At 34.8% G+C, this 17,814-nt stretch overlaps 2 protein-coding genes and 1 pseudogene across 2 annotated transcripts; 1 reads left to right on the top strand and 2 right to left on the bottom strand.

Annotated features, from left to right (window-relative positions):
- Nucleotides 1-961: 961 nt before the first annotated feature.
- LOC125839424 (putative F-box/LRR-repeat protein At5g02700) lies at nt 962-2,562 on the top strand. Its single transcript, XM_049518402.1, has 2 exons — nt 962-1,918; nt 2,410-2,562. Exons 1-2 carry the CDS (start codon nt 962-964, stop codon nt 2,560-2,562), a joined length of 1,110 nt encoding a protein of 369 aa, XP_049374359.1.
- An 827-nt stretch (nt 2,563-3,389) lies between these two features.
- Nucleotides 3,390-4,916, bottom strand: LOC125839422 (FBD-associated F-box protein At5g38590-like). Its single transcript, XM_049518401.1, has 2 exons — nt 3,611-4,916; nt 3,390-3,538 (listed from the first exon to the last, which is right to left on the bottom strand). Exons 1-2 carry the CDS (start codon nt 4,914-4,916, stop codon nt 3,390-3,392), a joined length of 1,455 nt encoding a protein of 484 aa, XP_049374358.1.
- Nucleotides 4,917-5,681: 765 nt separating this feature from the next.
- LOC125839421 (zinc finger protein ZAT10-like) lies at nt 5,682-6,672 on the bottom strand (annotated as a pseudogene).
- Between the last annotated feature and the right edge of the window lie 11,142 nt (nt 6,673-17,814).

Raw genomic sequence — 17,814 nt, 5'->3', positions numbered from 1 at the left:
GCAAAATCTTATGTAATAAAGTGGAGTCCTGGCTTATATTGCAACATATATAAGCCAGGGGCGGAGATAAGTGAGGGTTTGAACGAATTCATAGCTTTTCCGTATATCCTGTATTTATATTGGAAAATTAAATAAATATATATGTATATTAACTTGTGAACCCCTATCAAAACTGACTGACATTTAGTGGTAAAGAAGGGGCAATGAAAATGTTTTCTAGTTTTTTATATATCTTTTTTAAAAAACAAATTTATACCACTAGACAGGGCGTCTAGCGGCCTTTTATTAATAGTAAGATAAAATCCTCAATGCGAATAAGTACAAGGGGGCCAAGGCCTTACCTTAATTAATATGTTTTGTTTTCTTCTCCACCTTCATCGCTATTATCAATTATGACATATAAAATAACCAATTTTTTCAACATAAAACTACTTCCACTTTTGCCATAAAATATATGGTATATTTTAGATATAAAAACTTATATCATGTGTATATATTATAAAAAAAAATCATACATATATAATACTCCCTCTGTCCCAATTTATGTGGTACTTTTCATTTTTCGAGAGTCAAACAGTTTAAGTTTGACCGGGAATTTGCGCATGAAATCTTCATTTTTTTTGAAATGAAATTTATATATTTGTAAACTACGTAAAAAGTATTATAAGTTACAACAATTGATAATTCAAAATGTTTAAAAGATCTATGAAAAATTTACGGTCAAAGTTAGACTTGTTTGAATCACGAAATCCAAAAAGTGTCACATAAAATGGGACGGAGGGAGTAATTTTTATATAATAATAATAATTTGACTCTCTCACAAAATATATGCACACGCGTGTAAGAAGTAATATTAAAATAAATAATATACCATCCTTTTTTTTTTTTCAAAAACCATCCTTATATAATTAGGGGTTGTGTATAGGTTATTTTAATTTGTATCGTTGCAACTTCTCCTACCATGGCTGACCTATTGCCTGAATGTCTCATTCATAAAATACTTTCTTACCTTAGTTTAACAGATGCAACTCGGTTGAGTATTCTCTCGAAAACATGGTTGCAAGCATGTTCGACTCTTCCCAACTTGGAATTCACAGTTAAGTATCGCAACAATTTGAAAATAGTGGATAATATCATGGAGAGATATCGGGATGAAAAAATCCCTATTGAAAAGTTTGAATTATCAGACTTTAGTTATTTGCGTTTAGTTTTCCCTATGTTTGATAAATGGCTTGACATTGCACTTCAGAACGATGTAAAACACATTGTCTTTGGTGTTCCTAGCTATACGTCGTACCCCTTGCCTATTTTCAAAATCTTTGCATCAAAATCTTTAAGAGAATTGGTTCTAAGGGGTAGTAATTTAAAGCATGTTTCATTATCTAGTGGTGTGGTGAAGTGCAATTCGTTGAGAAAGCTTACTCTATCTGATGTAGTTTTAGATGAAAACATGCTTCAGACTCTACTTAGTAGTTGTCCGTTTATTGTCAGTTTCATCTTTGATAATTGTTACGGGTTGAAAAAGATTGAGCTACTGAATAATCTTCAAAAGATCAAGTTGGTTTTAATTTGGAAAGCTGGAAACCAGCTCGTTAAAATTCAAGCACCAACTCTTGAACACTTGTCTTATGTTACTCAACCGGAAACTTCTCCTAAGTTGGATATTGTTGACGCTCCAAATTTGGTGTCACTTGTGTATGAGGGAAATCTAGTGCCCACGATTTTCGTGGATGCTAAATTGCCATGGAGTTGTCATCCTAGGAGACTCCTCCTCGAGTCAAATGGTACAACGATTGGATATGTCATGGACCGTTTAATGTACATGAAGAGTTCGAGTCAATTAAAAGAAGTAAAAGTCTATAGATTTGATTGGGGAGAAGTGAGATGGCATTTTGTGGAACTCGGAAGGGGAAAGGAGGCAATAAGGTACTATACCGAGAGGAATAGATTTCGTTTTTTATTAGATTGGTGATACAGTTAATTTTTATCTCTTGTAAGTACTTCTCTGTTTCAATTTTGAGACACTTGTATTAGATATTTTAGTTATTGCAAACTATTACTGTGTTGAAAAGAAAAACTTATGTGGTATACAGTTGTGTTTTAGACTTCTGCTTTCTGTGGTCTGTGCATCTGTTCTTATTTGGTGGGAGTATTGTCTATCGAACCACTAAGCACCTTTCTTATTTTAGACTAATATAATGTCGCGTTATATAGATGTCTATGGACCTGGCTTTTAGAGATAAATAGAAGTTGTAGTACTTCGTTCTGAGACGTTTAGTGTATGAACTCCACAATAAGGATTCATATGTTCCTGTGGCAGCTTGACAAAGGCAAAATCGAGTATAAGTTGTCTCTCTGACCATTTACTATGGCACGTATTGCCTCAGTGATTACCTGCTTTTGTTATAGATCCTCTTGTTTGTCAAAAAGGGACCAGTTGTTCGGTATGAAACCTTTGAACAACTTAACTGCATTGATGCTTATGCATCTGCTATTGATAACATGAAACTCGAGGTCCATTTTACAAGACTTGTGGTTTTTGCATTGAATCAGTCTATATGATTTGTTGATTCAACTCCTATTGATAGCATGAAATTCGACAGATAAAGATAGTTGCAGGTATCAGTGGGACTTTGTGTTGTTAAAACTAATACAAATTTAGGCTTATGTGATTCTCCCTCCATTCTAAGTGTTTTATATGATCAATTATTTTCATCTGTATTAAGTAAAAAATGATATTGGTTTCACAAGGATTTCAGGTTAATAAACTATACTAAAATAAATTTTGTATGGCCCTTTATATTTTGGAGATTCTCTTGCACATTAGGGTTAATACAGATGATTCTATCCCATATACAAGGATAGAATCACGGAGAAGTCCCTATCGATAAGTTTAAATTATGCAACGTTACAGACTCTGTGAAGTTTTCTGTCTGATTTATAAGTGTCTTGGCATTGCTCTTCAGAATGGTGTAGTAGATCGTGTTTATAGTGATCCTCTCGTTTTTCTATTCTGATGTTAGGCAAGTTAAATCTACTGTTTAAATCTATGACCTATAGGTCACACAGAGACAACTATACCGTTGCTATAAGTTGAGGAAATATACTGTTTCACATCATATTTCTCTATTCTAATCTTAGGCAAGTTAAACCAATGATTACACAAAAACTAATAATTCATATTGCCTTCCCTTAAAAGAAATCCAAGTATCAAGCTAACATAAACAAAATCAAATTTTACGACTAAGAATAAACCTCCGATAGAAGATTAAAAAAAGTAAAGCTCTCTGCATTTATCTGATAAAAAAAACAGTTTTTGCTGCGAAAAATTGAAGTGCATTTCGTTACTTCTAAGAGAATAAGGGAGTTCAAATTGCGAATACACTGCTTCACCAATCTAATAAAAAGAAATATTTCTCCAACGTGCTAACGGTCCTTATTGAGAGCTCTCCTCTTTTGTGTTCTACAGGATGCCAACTCTGATTTCTCTGATCAAATTTGTAGACTTTTACCTCTTTTAATTGACCATGCCTTTCATGAGAAAGAGCACGTCTCCAATTCTTCATATGCATCAAACAACCCATTTCATGAGTAAGAGTGCATCTCAAACTCTTCATATGCATCAAACGATCCATGAAACATGTAAACATTTCACTTGTTGATTGTAGGTTGAATTTCCTGGGACGACAACTCCACAGCAAGGCATCCACAAACGTCGAGCACTCTCCAGTAGGCCTTAAAAAATTTGCATCTAAAACGTCCACTTTGGGGATAGCATCTCTACAGTGCAGCTGCAAATCATTCATGTTGATCTCCTCGTATTTGTGAAAATAAATGGTAACTTGAGACCAAGAGATCGAATCTGATAGAGATTGCCTCAGCTGACAAAACCATGCCGCGTCTACATTGAACAAGGGATAAAGAATCATTTGTGACTGCTTCAATTGTCTTGATTCTTGTGCAAATTTAAGCTGAGGAATATCATGTCCTTTATACTCCAGCAAAACCAAATTTGGAGCATAAATTGCTCCGATTTTCTTGCAATTATGAATCTTTAAGACCTTTAGGGATCGACTCCTGCAAACGTTAAACCTTCCTAAAGAAATGTTAGCTAATACCAATTTCTCGAGGCAGTAAGGTCTGAAGATAAGGCGGTTGAGATATATATCAGATATCTTCGTACATGATATCTCTAAAGATTTCAGATTCTTACATTTATCAATATTCAATTTATTCAAACAAAAACTAGAATAATACAAGTGTTCAAGAGTTGGTGCTTCGATTTTAATGGGATGGTCAATATCAATGGCAAGTGACTTGATCTTAGGAAGATTCCGGAGCTCAACATTTTTCAGCCGAGTACAATTCCTGATGATTAAATCAACAATGAAGGGACAACTAGTGAGTATAGTCTGAAGCATGTTCTTATCTAAGCGTACACGAGATAGAGAAAGCTTTCTCAAAGAATGACAGATCACCACATTACTAGTATTAGATAATGAAACATGCATCAGATCACAACCCATCAGGACTAGTTCTCCTAAAAAATTTGCTTCCAAGAATTTAAAAATAGGAAAGGGGTATATTTTTGAATGTGTAACATCTCTATACACTAGATGTCTTACGCCATTTTGAAGAGCAATGCCGAGCCATTTATCAATCAGAGCAGAAATACGATCAGGCTTTTTAGAGTTGTCAAATTCAAACTTGTCAATAGGAATATTTCCGTCCCTATATCTCTCCATAATATTATCCACTATTGCTATGCTTTTCCCCGAGAATTCCAAGTTGGGAAGATCCAACCAGGCTAGTAGCCATGTTTTGGAGAGAATTCTCATCCGGGATGCTTCTCGATAACTAAGATAACAGAGTATTTTGCGAATGAGGCATACAGGCAACATGTCAGCAGTCCCCATGGCTTGGAAGTTGCAGGGTAAGTGACAGTGAAAAAGTAAATCAAAACCCTACATATTCTAGGAACCCTATTATACTGTTAGCACTAGTAAATTTATCCGCGCTTTTAGAACTGTTGTAACAAACTTAAATAATAGCTTACCAAATTTATCCACGCTTTTAGAACAAACAGTTATAACAAACTTAAATAACAGCTTACTAATATAATGATAAAAATATATTATTATTGAAAATTCAAATATGTTACATTTCAAGTTTGAATCTTTTTTATTATTAACACTTGATTTTATTGTTATCTTTAATTTTTTATATCACTCGGGGATTTTTTGTCTTTTTTAAATACTTGGACTCTTTCTTTTTTAGTATAAGCCTACATATTTGGTCTCTTTTACCTATTCCATACTAGCTAACTTGTTCATTTTTATGAAAACATTTTCAAACAGAACTCAAAGGTAGGAAAGTTGGCTCTGTGCTTTATTTATTTTAGGGAAAAAGGATGAATTTACCCCCGAACTTTGATAAATGGTACGTCTATGCCCTCCGTTATACTTTGGGTCCATCTCAGCCCCTGCCGTCCAATTATCAGTACACACATGCCCCTCTCACTAACGGCCCCCTCATCCTATACACGTGTTTTAATCCTAATCAACTACCCGTTTGATCATTATTTTTAACCCATAAACTAACAACCCGCCCCATAAACGCATACCCACCCGATTCCCTCTAAAATATTCAATTAAAAGACCCAAACCTTCCGGGTCTCATTCCTATCTCACAATTCCTCCTACTGTGATCTGTTTAGTCCATGGAAGAATTCTCTTCACTTCACCATCACCATCTTTCATTTTTTCCGTTACTTCTTTTTCAATCTCTATTAATTCTACACCAACTCTATTCATTTCTCCCTGTCAATTTTCAATTCAATCACTACAAAATCAAAAACACAAAAAATTTGAGAGTTTAAAAATGAGAATTGAGTGGAATAATTCAAATTTTGGAGGTAGAGATAGCCGAGATTTCTTCGCCGAATGTGGACTCTCTACCTCATCCTTGCCGGAACCAAATCCAGGACAGAATTTCGGCAACACCGAAATGTTCAAGTCAAAATCACGGTGGCTGATTGTAGACCCCACGCCCTCCGACGTCGTAACTCCGACACTAGCGCTAACGCTACTATTAGCGTTACCGCCGTCGTAGTGACACCGTTTGTGTCCTCCCAAAGCTTGTCCAGTAGGAAAACACTTGTGGCAAATCGAACACTCGTGAGTCTTCCACAGTCGTTACCATTACCGGAGCTAGTAGTTCCGGTAGCATTAGTAGTAGTAGAGGTAGTCGACTGATCATCTCCTCCTCCGCCACCGGCGACGAGTTTCCGATGACTAGTTTTATGTCCTCCTAAAGCTTGATAAGATCCAAATCCCTTACCATAAACCGAACACTTATACAACATCTTCTCCTCCATCTTCTCCGACGGCGCGTGGATTTTCATCACTGTCACCGGCGATGGTAGAGATAGTACCTGATTAACAGAGCCATCGCTCCGTGCAAGCATAATCAAACAAAGCGCCAAATATCCCTCTTCAGTCGGCTGGCGATCCATACTCCGTGGCCTCTTAGATCTCTTCCCTTTAGTCCAATTCTCAAGGTACCGAAGTTGCTACTGACCTTTGCTCTCAAATTGAAACGTCTGCGGATTTGAAGTACCAGTTGGAGAATTCAAAGCTTCAAGGGCCATCTCAATATCAATTTGATTGAATTATTCGTGTCACGCCCCGAGCCTACACCCTGGGCGGGACCGGCACCCGGAGACCATTTCTGGCCCCAAGCGAACCCTTGGCCTGGCTTTCTTAACTCAGCGGAAACCTCAACAGAATAACTCAATGCAATGCAATATTACAAAACAACTTAACTTATAAAATATGGCCATAAAGGCAACTCGAATCTCAAAATAGAATATTTACATATATATATAGATGAGAGACTCAAAACTAACTGACTGACTGTCTGTCTATGAAGCCTCTAAAATACTGAGATGGATGTTGGGACAGACCCCGCAACATCCTAATAAAACAAAAACTAAGAACACAAAATAATTGAGTCCTCCGGAATGCAAGGAGGCTCACCACTGACTCTGGAGTGCTCAGCTGGATCAACGACGTGCAGGATGCTGATCCGGGGTACCTGAATCTGCATCATCAAACGATGCAGGCCAACTGGCATCAGTACATGGAATGTACGAGTATGCAAGCTGGAAAACTAAGCAACAGAGGCTAGAAGGAAATCTGGAAGAAACTGAATAGCTTACCTGGCTCAACTCAACTCAACCTGACTGACTTCTTCAATATAAGGCAATTTAAAACAAGTGTGATATAAAGAAAGACTGTTTAAAACATGTTATAAACTCTGTGTGTATACAAAGATACAATAAGCCTGAAATGTATATAGAAATACAATGAACTGATGTATATAAAAATACAATAATCTCTGTGTATGAAAAATACAATAACTGCTGTGGGAGTTTCTCTAACCGACAACCATCACATAAGAGCTATAGTGATGATACAGCGATCGTCCTCACGCTGCCAGAGCATCTTATACCCGGCCAAAAGCATAAGACCTGAACTGCCTAATGGATCCACTAGTCTAATCTGAAAAGGATTCATCTAAAAAGTATGATCCTTTTCTACCTATGGTGGCTAACATGGTTCTATGGGGGCTGTGGGTTCTTTGAACGCTCCCCCAATTCGGTGCTCGATACTACTCCCAAAAATGTACTGGCTCTTATGTTTTTAAAACATATTTCTTCCTGCTGATATGAGATAATTACTCAAAAACTAGCCCGAAGGCTTTTTGGAAATCTCAGTTTCCAACCTTGTTTAAATGTAAAAACATTTCTTTAAAACTTCTTTGGGAATACATAGTTCCCTAATAACTTTGAGAAAAGAACTCAACTTTAAACTCTTTACTTTACTTGAACTCTTGGCTTGATGTGAAACTCTTAACTTAACATGAAACTCTTAACTTAACATGAAACTCTTAACTTTTGACTTAACTTGAAACTCAATACTTAACTTGGAACTTGAGCCTTAGAATGAAGTTAAAACGCTCAATGAAGACTCTTGGAAAACCTTAAAGACTTGCTTTGACTTACTTACTTCTAAGCTTGACTTCACTTGACTTGGAAACTAACTTCACTTGAATTGGAAACTAACTTCACTTGACTTGGAAACTAACTTCACTTGACTTGTAGTTTTACTTGACTTTTGGAAGTACCTTGGAGTGTTGGAAACAACTAGGAAACATAGGTATAATACCTAGGAACATGTATAAAAAAAGAAATGGTGAATGAAAGGGAAGGATTGGTGTCCTTGGCACTAGGAGAGGTGCAACAGCCCAGCCCCTTTTTCCCCAAAAATCCGACTTTTTCCCCTTGTTTCTTTCCAATTCTAAACCCTCTCAACCTCAAGGTTTCAGCAGCAACACTTAGAATCATAAAGACCCTTATTATACAATAGATTCAACTCAAAAATCACAGCCAGAAATCTGTACTAAATCAGCAAGAACTTCAACACAACACCACTACAACTTCAACAACCAATAAATCTTCTCTTGGAATTAAAAACGAGTTGGTGTGTGGGGGTATGAACCAACCAACACTAAGGATCATAAAATCCCTCAATATACAATAGGTCACAACTCAAATACACAGCCCAATCCTGTCCCACAACCAACAATAACTTCAACAACACAACTAACAACATCAACAACAACTAACAACTTCAACAACTTCAACAACAAATCCAATCTCTTCTCAAATCATAAAAACGAGCTTGGTATGTGGGGGGAAAGGATAAACCCACACTAAAGACTCACATACCTTGATAGGGATCACCCCCGACGAAAATCCACAATGATCTTGACAAATCTTGTTGATCTCCTCTTTCTTCTCTTCTTCTTCTCCTTCTTCTCTTCTTCTTCTCTTGAACCCTAACTCTTTCTCTTTCAAAATGGGACAAAATGATCCAAATATCAGCCTAATACAACAATATAAGCTCAAAAGAAATTATTTGTGAAAAGACCAAAATGCCCTTAAATTTCCGGAACGGAATCCCTGCCAACTGCCCAACTTTCAAAGATCATAACTCGCTCATACGAACTCGGAATCGAGCAAACTCAGTGGCGTTGGAAAGATCGTTCCACAAGCTTCGAAACCATAACTGGAACTACTCCTAAATCATCCTGATCTAGGAGTTATGACTGCTCAAAGTTGGCCAAAAACTCACTGATTTCCACACTTAGCCAAATTTTCCAGATTTTAATTTTTTCCAAAAATGACTATTTCCAAATTTCAAGCTTCTTCATATTCATTTTTAAATTGTCGGATGTTACAATTCGTTTATAATGAGACCCGGAAGATTTGGGTCTTTTAATTGAATATTTTAGAGGGAATCGGGTGGGTATGGGTTTATGGGGCGGGTTGTTAGTTTATGGGTTAAAAATAATGATCAAACGGGTAGTTGATTAGGATTAAAACACGTGTATAGGATGAGGGGGCCGTTAGTGAGAGGGGCATGTGTGTACCGATAATTGGACGGCAGGGGCTGAGATGGACCCAAAGTATAACGGAGGGCATAGACGTACCATTTATCAAAGTTCGGGGGTAAATTCGTCCTTTTTCCCTTTATTTTAAATAGATTTCGCAATGACATTTAGCTTCCAGCAGCAAGAAGTTAGAACTGGAAGTGGGCTGCGTTCACAGTACTTGACAAGATAGGTATAAACAAGAGTGGATATATTTTCCTGAGGCATCACACGGTCTAGAATGTTAAGAAAACTATTGAAAGGAAACCGATGTCAGTGTAAGTACCTCAATGTGATCGTATGAGTGGGATTATTAAGAAATGAAAATGGAGAACGAAAACGCCCTTAAAGGAAAATGAACACAGCTGAAGAAACTAATCTGATTGCATCTACGAAGAAGGAAAGCAGAGTTCCTTGGTCTTTGTTGGGTGCTATAACTACATTTAATCGTCTTAGTACTAGTATGCACTACTAAGTTTGAGTATGAAAACGCACCCAAGGGTGTGATTTAGTGGTCAATAAACTGTGTTAAGTACCATGAGGTCTCGAATTCAAATCTCAACAGAGACAAAAACACTGTGATGTCTAGTCTTAGCAGATAGAGTTAACTGGTGATTTCTTCCAGTTTATTCTATCCTTGATGGACAGGTTCCCTGGTACCTATTGTTAGTGAGAGTTGACAAATATCTCATGGAATTAGTCTAGGTTATCTCAAGTTGGCCCAAAAAAAGGTGCTAAATGGTTCTATACTGCAACCAAATAAGAAACGATGCAAAGATCACAGATATCACAAGTCTAAATTAGATTTATATGCAGCATAGCTTTCTCTTTTCAACAAAGTACATACTTCAGAGGTCTCGAGATGAAATTAATAGGCCTATAAGTTGCATACAGGCGAAACTACTTTTAGAATTATAAGACAAACACAGTGAGATCTCTTATTTGAGTATATCTCAATTGATTCTGTGATTTTGAAGTACAACATAACAACTATAAGTTGGCCTCAGACTAGCATATCAAATCCAAATATCAGAAAATGCTCCAAGTATCAAGCTAACATTAACAAAATCAAATTTTTACGACTGGGAAAAAACCTCTAATGGAAGACAAAAAAGAAGTAAATCTCTCTGCATTTATTACTTTTTGCTGCGAAAAATTGAAGGCATTCGATTTGCAATAGAATATACTCCATCACCAATCTAATAAGAAGAAATATTTCTTCGACTTGCTACTGGTCCTTATTGGGAAATCTCTTCCTCTTTTGTGTTCTACAGGATGCCAACTCTGACTTTTCTGATAAAATTTGTAGGCTTTTGCTTCTTTTAATTGACCATGACGCAAATTCTTCATCTGCATGAAACGATTCATGAAACATGTAAAAATTGTAGTTGTTGATTGTAGATTAAGTTTCCTGGGATGACAACTCCACAGCAAGGCATCAACAAATGTCGGGAACTCCCAATTCGGCCTTGAAAAATTTACATCTAAAATGTCCACTTTGGGGATAGCAACTCTAGGTTGCAGTAGCAAATCTATCATGTTGATCTCCTCGCATTTGTGAAAGTAAATGGTAACTTGAGACCAAGAGATCGTCGAATCTGATAAAGATTTCCTCAACTGACAAAACCATGCCGAATCTACATTGAACAAGGGATAAAGAATCATTTGTGATTGCCTCAATTGTCTTGATTCTTGAGCAAATTTAAGCTGAGGAATATCTTGTCCTTTATACTCAAGCAAAACCAAATTTGGAGCATCAATTGCTCCTATGATCTTGCAATTATGAATCTTTAACACCTTTAGGGATTGACTCCTGCAAATGTCGAATCTTCCAAAAGCAATGTTAGCTAATATCAGGTTCTCCAGGCAGTAAGGTATGGAGATAAGGTGATTGAGATATACATCAGATATCTCTGTACATGATATATCTAAAGTTTTCAGATTCTTATGTTCAACAATATTCAATTTATTCAAACAAGAACTACCATAATACAAGTGTTCAAGAGACGGTGCTTGGATTTTAACGTGTTGGTCATTACCAATGACAAGAGACCTGATATTTGGAAGATTCCGGATCTCAATATTTTTCAGCCTACTACAATACCCAATGATTAAATCAACAATGAATGGACAACTACTGAGTATAGTCTGAAGCATGTTATTGTCTAAGTGTACAAGAGATAGAGAAAGATTTCTCAAAGAATGACACGTCACCGCTTGACTAGCACTAGATAATGAAACATGCATCAGATCACAACCCGTCAGGACCAGTTCTCGTAAAAAATTTGCTTCCAAGAATTTAAAAATAGGGAAGGGGTATGATGTTGAAAGTTCAACATCTATGTACTCTAGATGTCTTACACCATTTTGAAGAGCAATACCGAGCCACCTAGCAATCAGAGGAAAAATATGATCAGACTTTGTAGAGTTGTGTAATTCAAACTTGTCAATAGGAATATTTCCGTTCTTATATCTCTCCATGACATGATCCACTATTGTTATGGTTTTGCCCGACGAGACTGTGAATTCCAGGTTGGGATGATCCAACCAGGCTAGTAGCCATGTTTTGGAGAGAATTCTCATCCGAGATGCTTCTTCATAACTAAGATAACAGAGTATTTTGCGAATGAGGCATATAGGCAACATGTCAGCTGTCCCCATGGTTTGGAAATTGCAGTGGATGTGACAGTGGAAAAGTATATATATATATATTCTAGAAACCCCAGTATACGGTAATACTTGTAAATTTATCCGTGCTTTTAGAATAGTTATAACAAACTTAAACAATTGGTTACTAATATAATAATAAAAATATATCATTATACAAAAAAATCCGAATATGTTAGATTTCAAGATTGGATCTTGTTTAATTATCAACACTTGATTTTATTTTTATGTGAATATGTTTATCACTTTGGGATTCTTTTTCTTTTATAAATATTTGGCCTAATTTTTTTTAGTATAGCCTACATTTTTTTTTCTCTTTACCTTTCCATCTTTAAATTTATTTCATATTAGCTAACTGCGTTGGATTATTATGAAATGAAAATGGAGAACGAAAGCGCCCTCAAAGGAAAATGAATACTGGTGAAGAAACTAATCTGATTACATCTAAGAAGAGGGAAAGCAGAGTACCTTGGACTTTGTTGGGTGCTAAAAAGAGATATATACGATGCTAAACTACGTTTAATCGTCTTAGTACTAGTTTGCACTACTTAAGTACCAAAACGCACTCAATGGTGTGATCTAGTGGTCAATTTACTATGTTAAGCACAATGAGGTTTCAAATTCAAATCCCAACGGAGACAAAAACACAATGATTTCTAGTCTTAGCGGACAGAGTTAACTTTTGATTTCTTCCAGTTTATTCTTGCCTTGATGGACAGGGTTATCTAGTATCTGTTGTTAGTGAGAGGTGAGAGATATCCCGTGGAATTTGTCTAGGTGCGCTCAAGTTGACCTGGGTACCACGGTTAACCAAAAATACCAAAGTGAGTACTAAGACAAAATTGTTACTATGCACCAGCAGATTTGAGTGTGATTCAAGTATTACACTGGGATCTCTTATTTGAGTATAGCTCAATAGATTCTGTGACTAACATATCAAATCGAAGTATCAAGCTAACGTTAACAAATCAAAATTTACGACTGCAAAAGAACCTCCGATAGAAGATATATAAAACAGAAGTAAGCTCTCTGCATTTATTTGATGAAAACCAGTTTGCTGCGAAAAAATTGAATTGCAGTTTGTTACTTCTAAGAATAAGGGCATTCAATTTGCAATAAAATAAACTGCATCACCAATCTAATAAAAAGAAATATTTTTCCGACTTGCTAACAGTCCTTATTGAGAGCTCTCCTCCTCTTTTGTGTTCTACACAATGCCAACTCTGACTTTTCTGATCAAATTTATAGACTTTTGCTTCTTTTAATTGGCCATGACTCAAATTCTTCATCTCCCTCAAACAATTCACAAAACATGTAAACATTTCACTTGTTGATTGTAGATTGAGTTTCCTAGGACGACAACTCCACAGCAAGGCATCAACAAACGTGGGGCACTCCCCAGTCGGCATTAAAAATTTTGCATCTAAAACGTCCACTTTGGGTGTAACAGCTCTACACTGCAGCTGAAAACTTTTCAGGTTAATCTCATTGCATTTGAGGAAACAAAGGGTAACGTGAGACCAAGAAGTCGAATCTGATAGAAATTTCCTCAACTCACAAAACCATGCTGCATCTAAATTGTACAAGGGATCAAGAATGATTTGTGAGTGCTTCAATTGTCTTGATTCTTGTACAAATTTAAGCTGAGGAATAACACGTCCTTTATACTCAAATAATCGCAAATTTGGAGCATCAATAGCTCCGATGATCTTACAATTCCAAATCTTTAAGACCCTAAGGGATTGACTCCTGCAAACGTCAAACTTACTTACGGTATTGTTAGCTAATATCAATCTCTCAAGACAGTAAGGTATTGAAATAAGGTTGTTGAGATATCCATAAGATACCTCCGTATTTGATATCTCTAAAGATTTCAGATTCTCATAGTTAATAATATGCAACTGTTTCAAACAATAACTAGAATAAGACAAGTGTTCAAGAGCTGGTGCTTGGATTGTAACGGGTTGGTGAATACGAATGGTAAGTGACCTGATATTACGAAGATTCAAAAGCTCAATATTTATCAGCCTAGTACAATGCTCAATGATTAAATCGACAATAAAGGGACAACTATTAAGTAGAGTTTGAAGGATGTGTTAGGATCGAAATAAGCAGGTGTAATGCGGAAGCTAGCAAAGCAAACCTCGAAAGACCACGAGTAGGAAGACAAACGAGAAACACACCAAAAGAGACAGATTTAATGTGGTTCGGTCAATCGACCTACGTCCACAAAGGAGATGAGCAATCCACTATAAATATGAGAGTACAAAATATAGAGAGAAACAACCTCAACCAATTCACTCGGAATACATGGGAGGTTCACACAAGTGATAACGTATCAAGCTTGTGACCCATAAATTCTCCCCCTAACCAAAACTCTCAAAGCCCTTAAGACTACATTGTGAATGCTAATTAAGTTAGAAGGAACAAGTCTATATTTATAGAGTCCTAAAACCTTTCCTACAAGAAAAGGACTAGTCAAAATATTAAAACCCTTTCCTAAAAGGAAAACTTATTTATGGTAAGAAATCAGGGCAAATAAAACCCAACAGGATGTTCATATCTAACCGAACACAAGATAGAGAAAGCTTTCTCAAAGAATGAGAAGTGGCCATAGAACTAATACTAGATAATGAAATATGCATCAGATCACAACCCGTCAGGATTAGTTCTCGTAAAAAATTCGATTCCACGAATTTAAAAACAGGGAAGGAGTATGATGTTGAATATCTAACATCTCTATACACAAGATGTCTTACACCATTTTGAAGAACAATGTCGAGCCACCTATCAATCAGAGGGTAAATATGATCAGGCAGGCTTTGTAAAGTTGTGAAATTCGAACTTGTCAATAGGAATATTTCCGTCCCTATATCTGTTAGTGATTTCATCCACTATTGTTATGCTTTTACCCGAAGTGACTTCGAATTCCAAGTTGGGAAGATCTAACCAGGCTTGTAACCATGTTTTAGAGAGAATTCTCATCCGCGTTGCTTCGCCATAACTAAGATAACAGAGTATTTTGCGAATGAGGCATACAGACAACATGTCAGCTGAGCTTGTCCCCATGGCATGGAAGTTGCAGGGGAATTGACAAACTGCGGTTGTTGTAACAACTGACAGAGGAAGAGTAAATCAAAACCCTATATATTATAGGAACAGTATACTGTTACACTAGTAAATTTATCCGCGCTTTTAGCACAGTTATAACAAACTTAAATAATTTACTAATATAATAATAAAAAATATATTAATCCAAATATGTTATATTTCAAGTTTGAATCTTTTTTACTATTAAAACTTAATTTTATTTTTATCTTTAATTTTTTTTGTCTTCTTTAAATACTTGGTCTCTTTTTCTTTTTTTTTTTGTATTGCCTACATACTTGGTCTCCTTTTACCATTCCATATTTACTTAATTTTCTTATTTAAATTTATTTCGTACTAGCTAATTTGTTTATTTTTATGAAAACAATTTCAAACCTACTTTTTATCTATCAAAGTTAAAAAAAGGCATAACATATACAAGTGATATGTGCTCCAACTTTAAGTGTGCATAGATACATTTAAATTTGTATAAAGTTGAATAAATAGATACATGAGTTCTACGTGGCATAATATACGTAGGGACACCACGTAAAATGCAAATTGTCATGTAAGATGACATATAAAATGTATATTTATTTGTTCAATTTTATACAAGTTTAAGTGTATGTTTGTGCACACTCAAAGTTGAAGAGCATAAATGTAAATTAAAGCCAAGTTAAAGGGCATATTTATGTATTATATTTTTTCCCCGTATAAACTATGAAGTTATGGAACGTCTTGCAAGGGCATCTCCAATCCTACACTCTATTTTACTCTCCAAATATAGAGTATTCTATTTTTTCAGACAACCAATTCTCTATTTTACTCTATAAAAATCAATCTTCTTCTTTCTCCTCAATATTGTATTATTATTTCTATTTCTATTTCATTTTCTTATTTCATAATATAAATCCGTTCTTTCTTTTTTCAAAATAATCACCCTATATAATTTTCATGTAATATAAAATTATTATTATTTTAAATTCTTTATTTAATATGAAATTATATTTTATTGTAAATTTAAAGAACAACTACGAAAAATTGAAAAAAGAAATCAACAAGCACAACCGCAATCACAAACACAACAATTTTCTAGATGATACACTATCTTTTTTTTGAATATTGTTAAATCTAAAAACGACCTGCCGGATTACTAAATTATTGTTGTGAAAAACATTATGTTATGTATTGTATTGTTGTCTTGTATTTAAATTATTATGCCATGTATTGTATTTTTAAATTAAATTTTTCATTTTATCATTTAAATTTTGTGCATTTTTCGTAGTGAAAATCAATAATAATATCAAATTATCTCTTAAAGTGATGAAAGTTGAAAAAATATATTTAAAATATTGTTAATTCATGATGAAAATAGTATATATTAAATAACATATTTTTTAAAATGTTGTACTATATTTAAAAAGAATTACGAATATTAGAAATTTATTTAATAGGCCTTATATGAAAATTAATATGTTAGTTACAAATAATAGAAATAATATTAAAATAATGAAAAAGTGAAATAGAGAGTTGAGTAGTAGTTCTCCAAATTTAAAGAAATACTCCCTCCATCGTTATTTAGTTGTCCACTTTAGAAATGACACACAGATAAGGCAACAATGATTAGCATAGTAAAGTTACAATTTTACCCTTATAGTACAATTTACAATTCTAAAATAAATTCACTCAAGATAATTAATCAATGCTAGGAAGTTCATAAGTTTATTTACTTTATTTATAACAATTTTTCACTTCAAAATTGCAGCCACTTCTTTGAGTTCAAGTGAAATAAATTGGAGGAAAACAACATACACTTTTACAATTTTTTGTAACATTTAAAAATTTCCCATCAAAATATTTTGTTATAAAAAAATGCTTCAATGAAATGAGAAATCAAACAACCAATGGATACAAGACAAAATAAATCAAGTTCAATGAATGGAATAGATTTAAATATTTCTATTGAAGTGGATCTTCAATCAATATAAGTGAGCCTTCTACTTTGATAGGAGAATTAGTTGAAACTTCAACTTTATTTCTGTCCATTTTTTAATTTAAAAAAATTGTTCAAAAATTTTACTCATAAACTAACAAAATGCTTTATAGGTAACTTATAGGACTGTGTAACTCCCCAAGCATAATAAATGTATTGTATAGTTTCAAAAATGATGAATTACAGCTTACTAGAAATTTTCAAGAAGTTTAAATAAAGGTATAATAGGAAAAAATTTGTTGTTCTTTCTTGATTTGTCAAAATGGACAACTAAATAGGAATAACTAAAAGAGAAAATATGGACAACTAAATAGGGACGGAGGGAGTACTATTTACCTTTCTATAAATAGAGAATAGAGAGCTTTTTAGAGAGCAGATGGAGATCCAATTGTCTGTTTTACTCTCCAAATATAGAGAATGAAGAGTAAAATAAAGTGAGGTTGGAGATAGTCTAAGTAATTAAGAAAAAGGGTAAAGTCGTTAGAAATTAATTAGGGTTTCTAAAGCATAAATAGGGCTTTATTTTACCTTTTTTCCACCGTATTTGTCAATTCCCCTTTCAAGCCAAAAAC

This window comes from Solanum verrucosum, unplaced genomic scaffold (genome assembly GCF_900185275.1).
Source record: "Solanum verrucosum unplaced genomic scaffold, falcon-dt-bn FXZP01000306.1, whole genome shotgun sequence".
Classification (NCBI taxonomy): Eukaryota; Viridiplantae; Streptophyta; class Magnoliopsida; order Solanales; family Solanaceae; genus Solanum; species Solanum verrucosum.
Note: the sequence above shows the minus strand (reverse complement) of the source record. Positions and strands in the feature narration are given on the sequence as shown.

What these genes read in the sequence shown, in the direction of transcription:
- LOC125839422 (XM_049518401.1), bottom strand. Translation starts at nt 4,916, where the DNA reads ATGGGGACTGCTGACATGTTGCCTGTATGCCTCATTCGCAAAATACTC. An exon ending in TCGTTTGATGCATATGAAGA is followed by an intron (nt 3,539 to 3,610) that starts GTTTGAGATGCA and finishes GTGCTCTTTCTC; the next exon opens with ATGAAAGGCATGGTCAATTA.
- LOC125839424 (XM_049518402.1), top strand. Translation starts at nt 962, where the DNA reads ATGGCTGACCTATTGCCTGAATGTCTCATTCATAAAATACTTTCTTAC. An exon ending in AACTCGGAAGGGGAAAGGAG is followed by an intron (nt 1,919 to 2,409) that starts GCAATAAGGTAC and finishes CTTTTGTTATAG; the next exon opens with ATCCTCTTGTTTGTCAAAAA.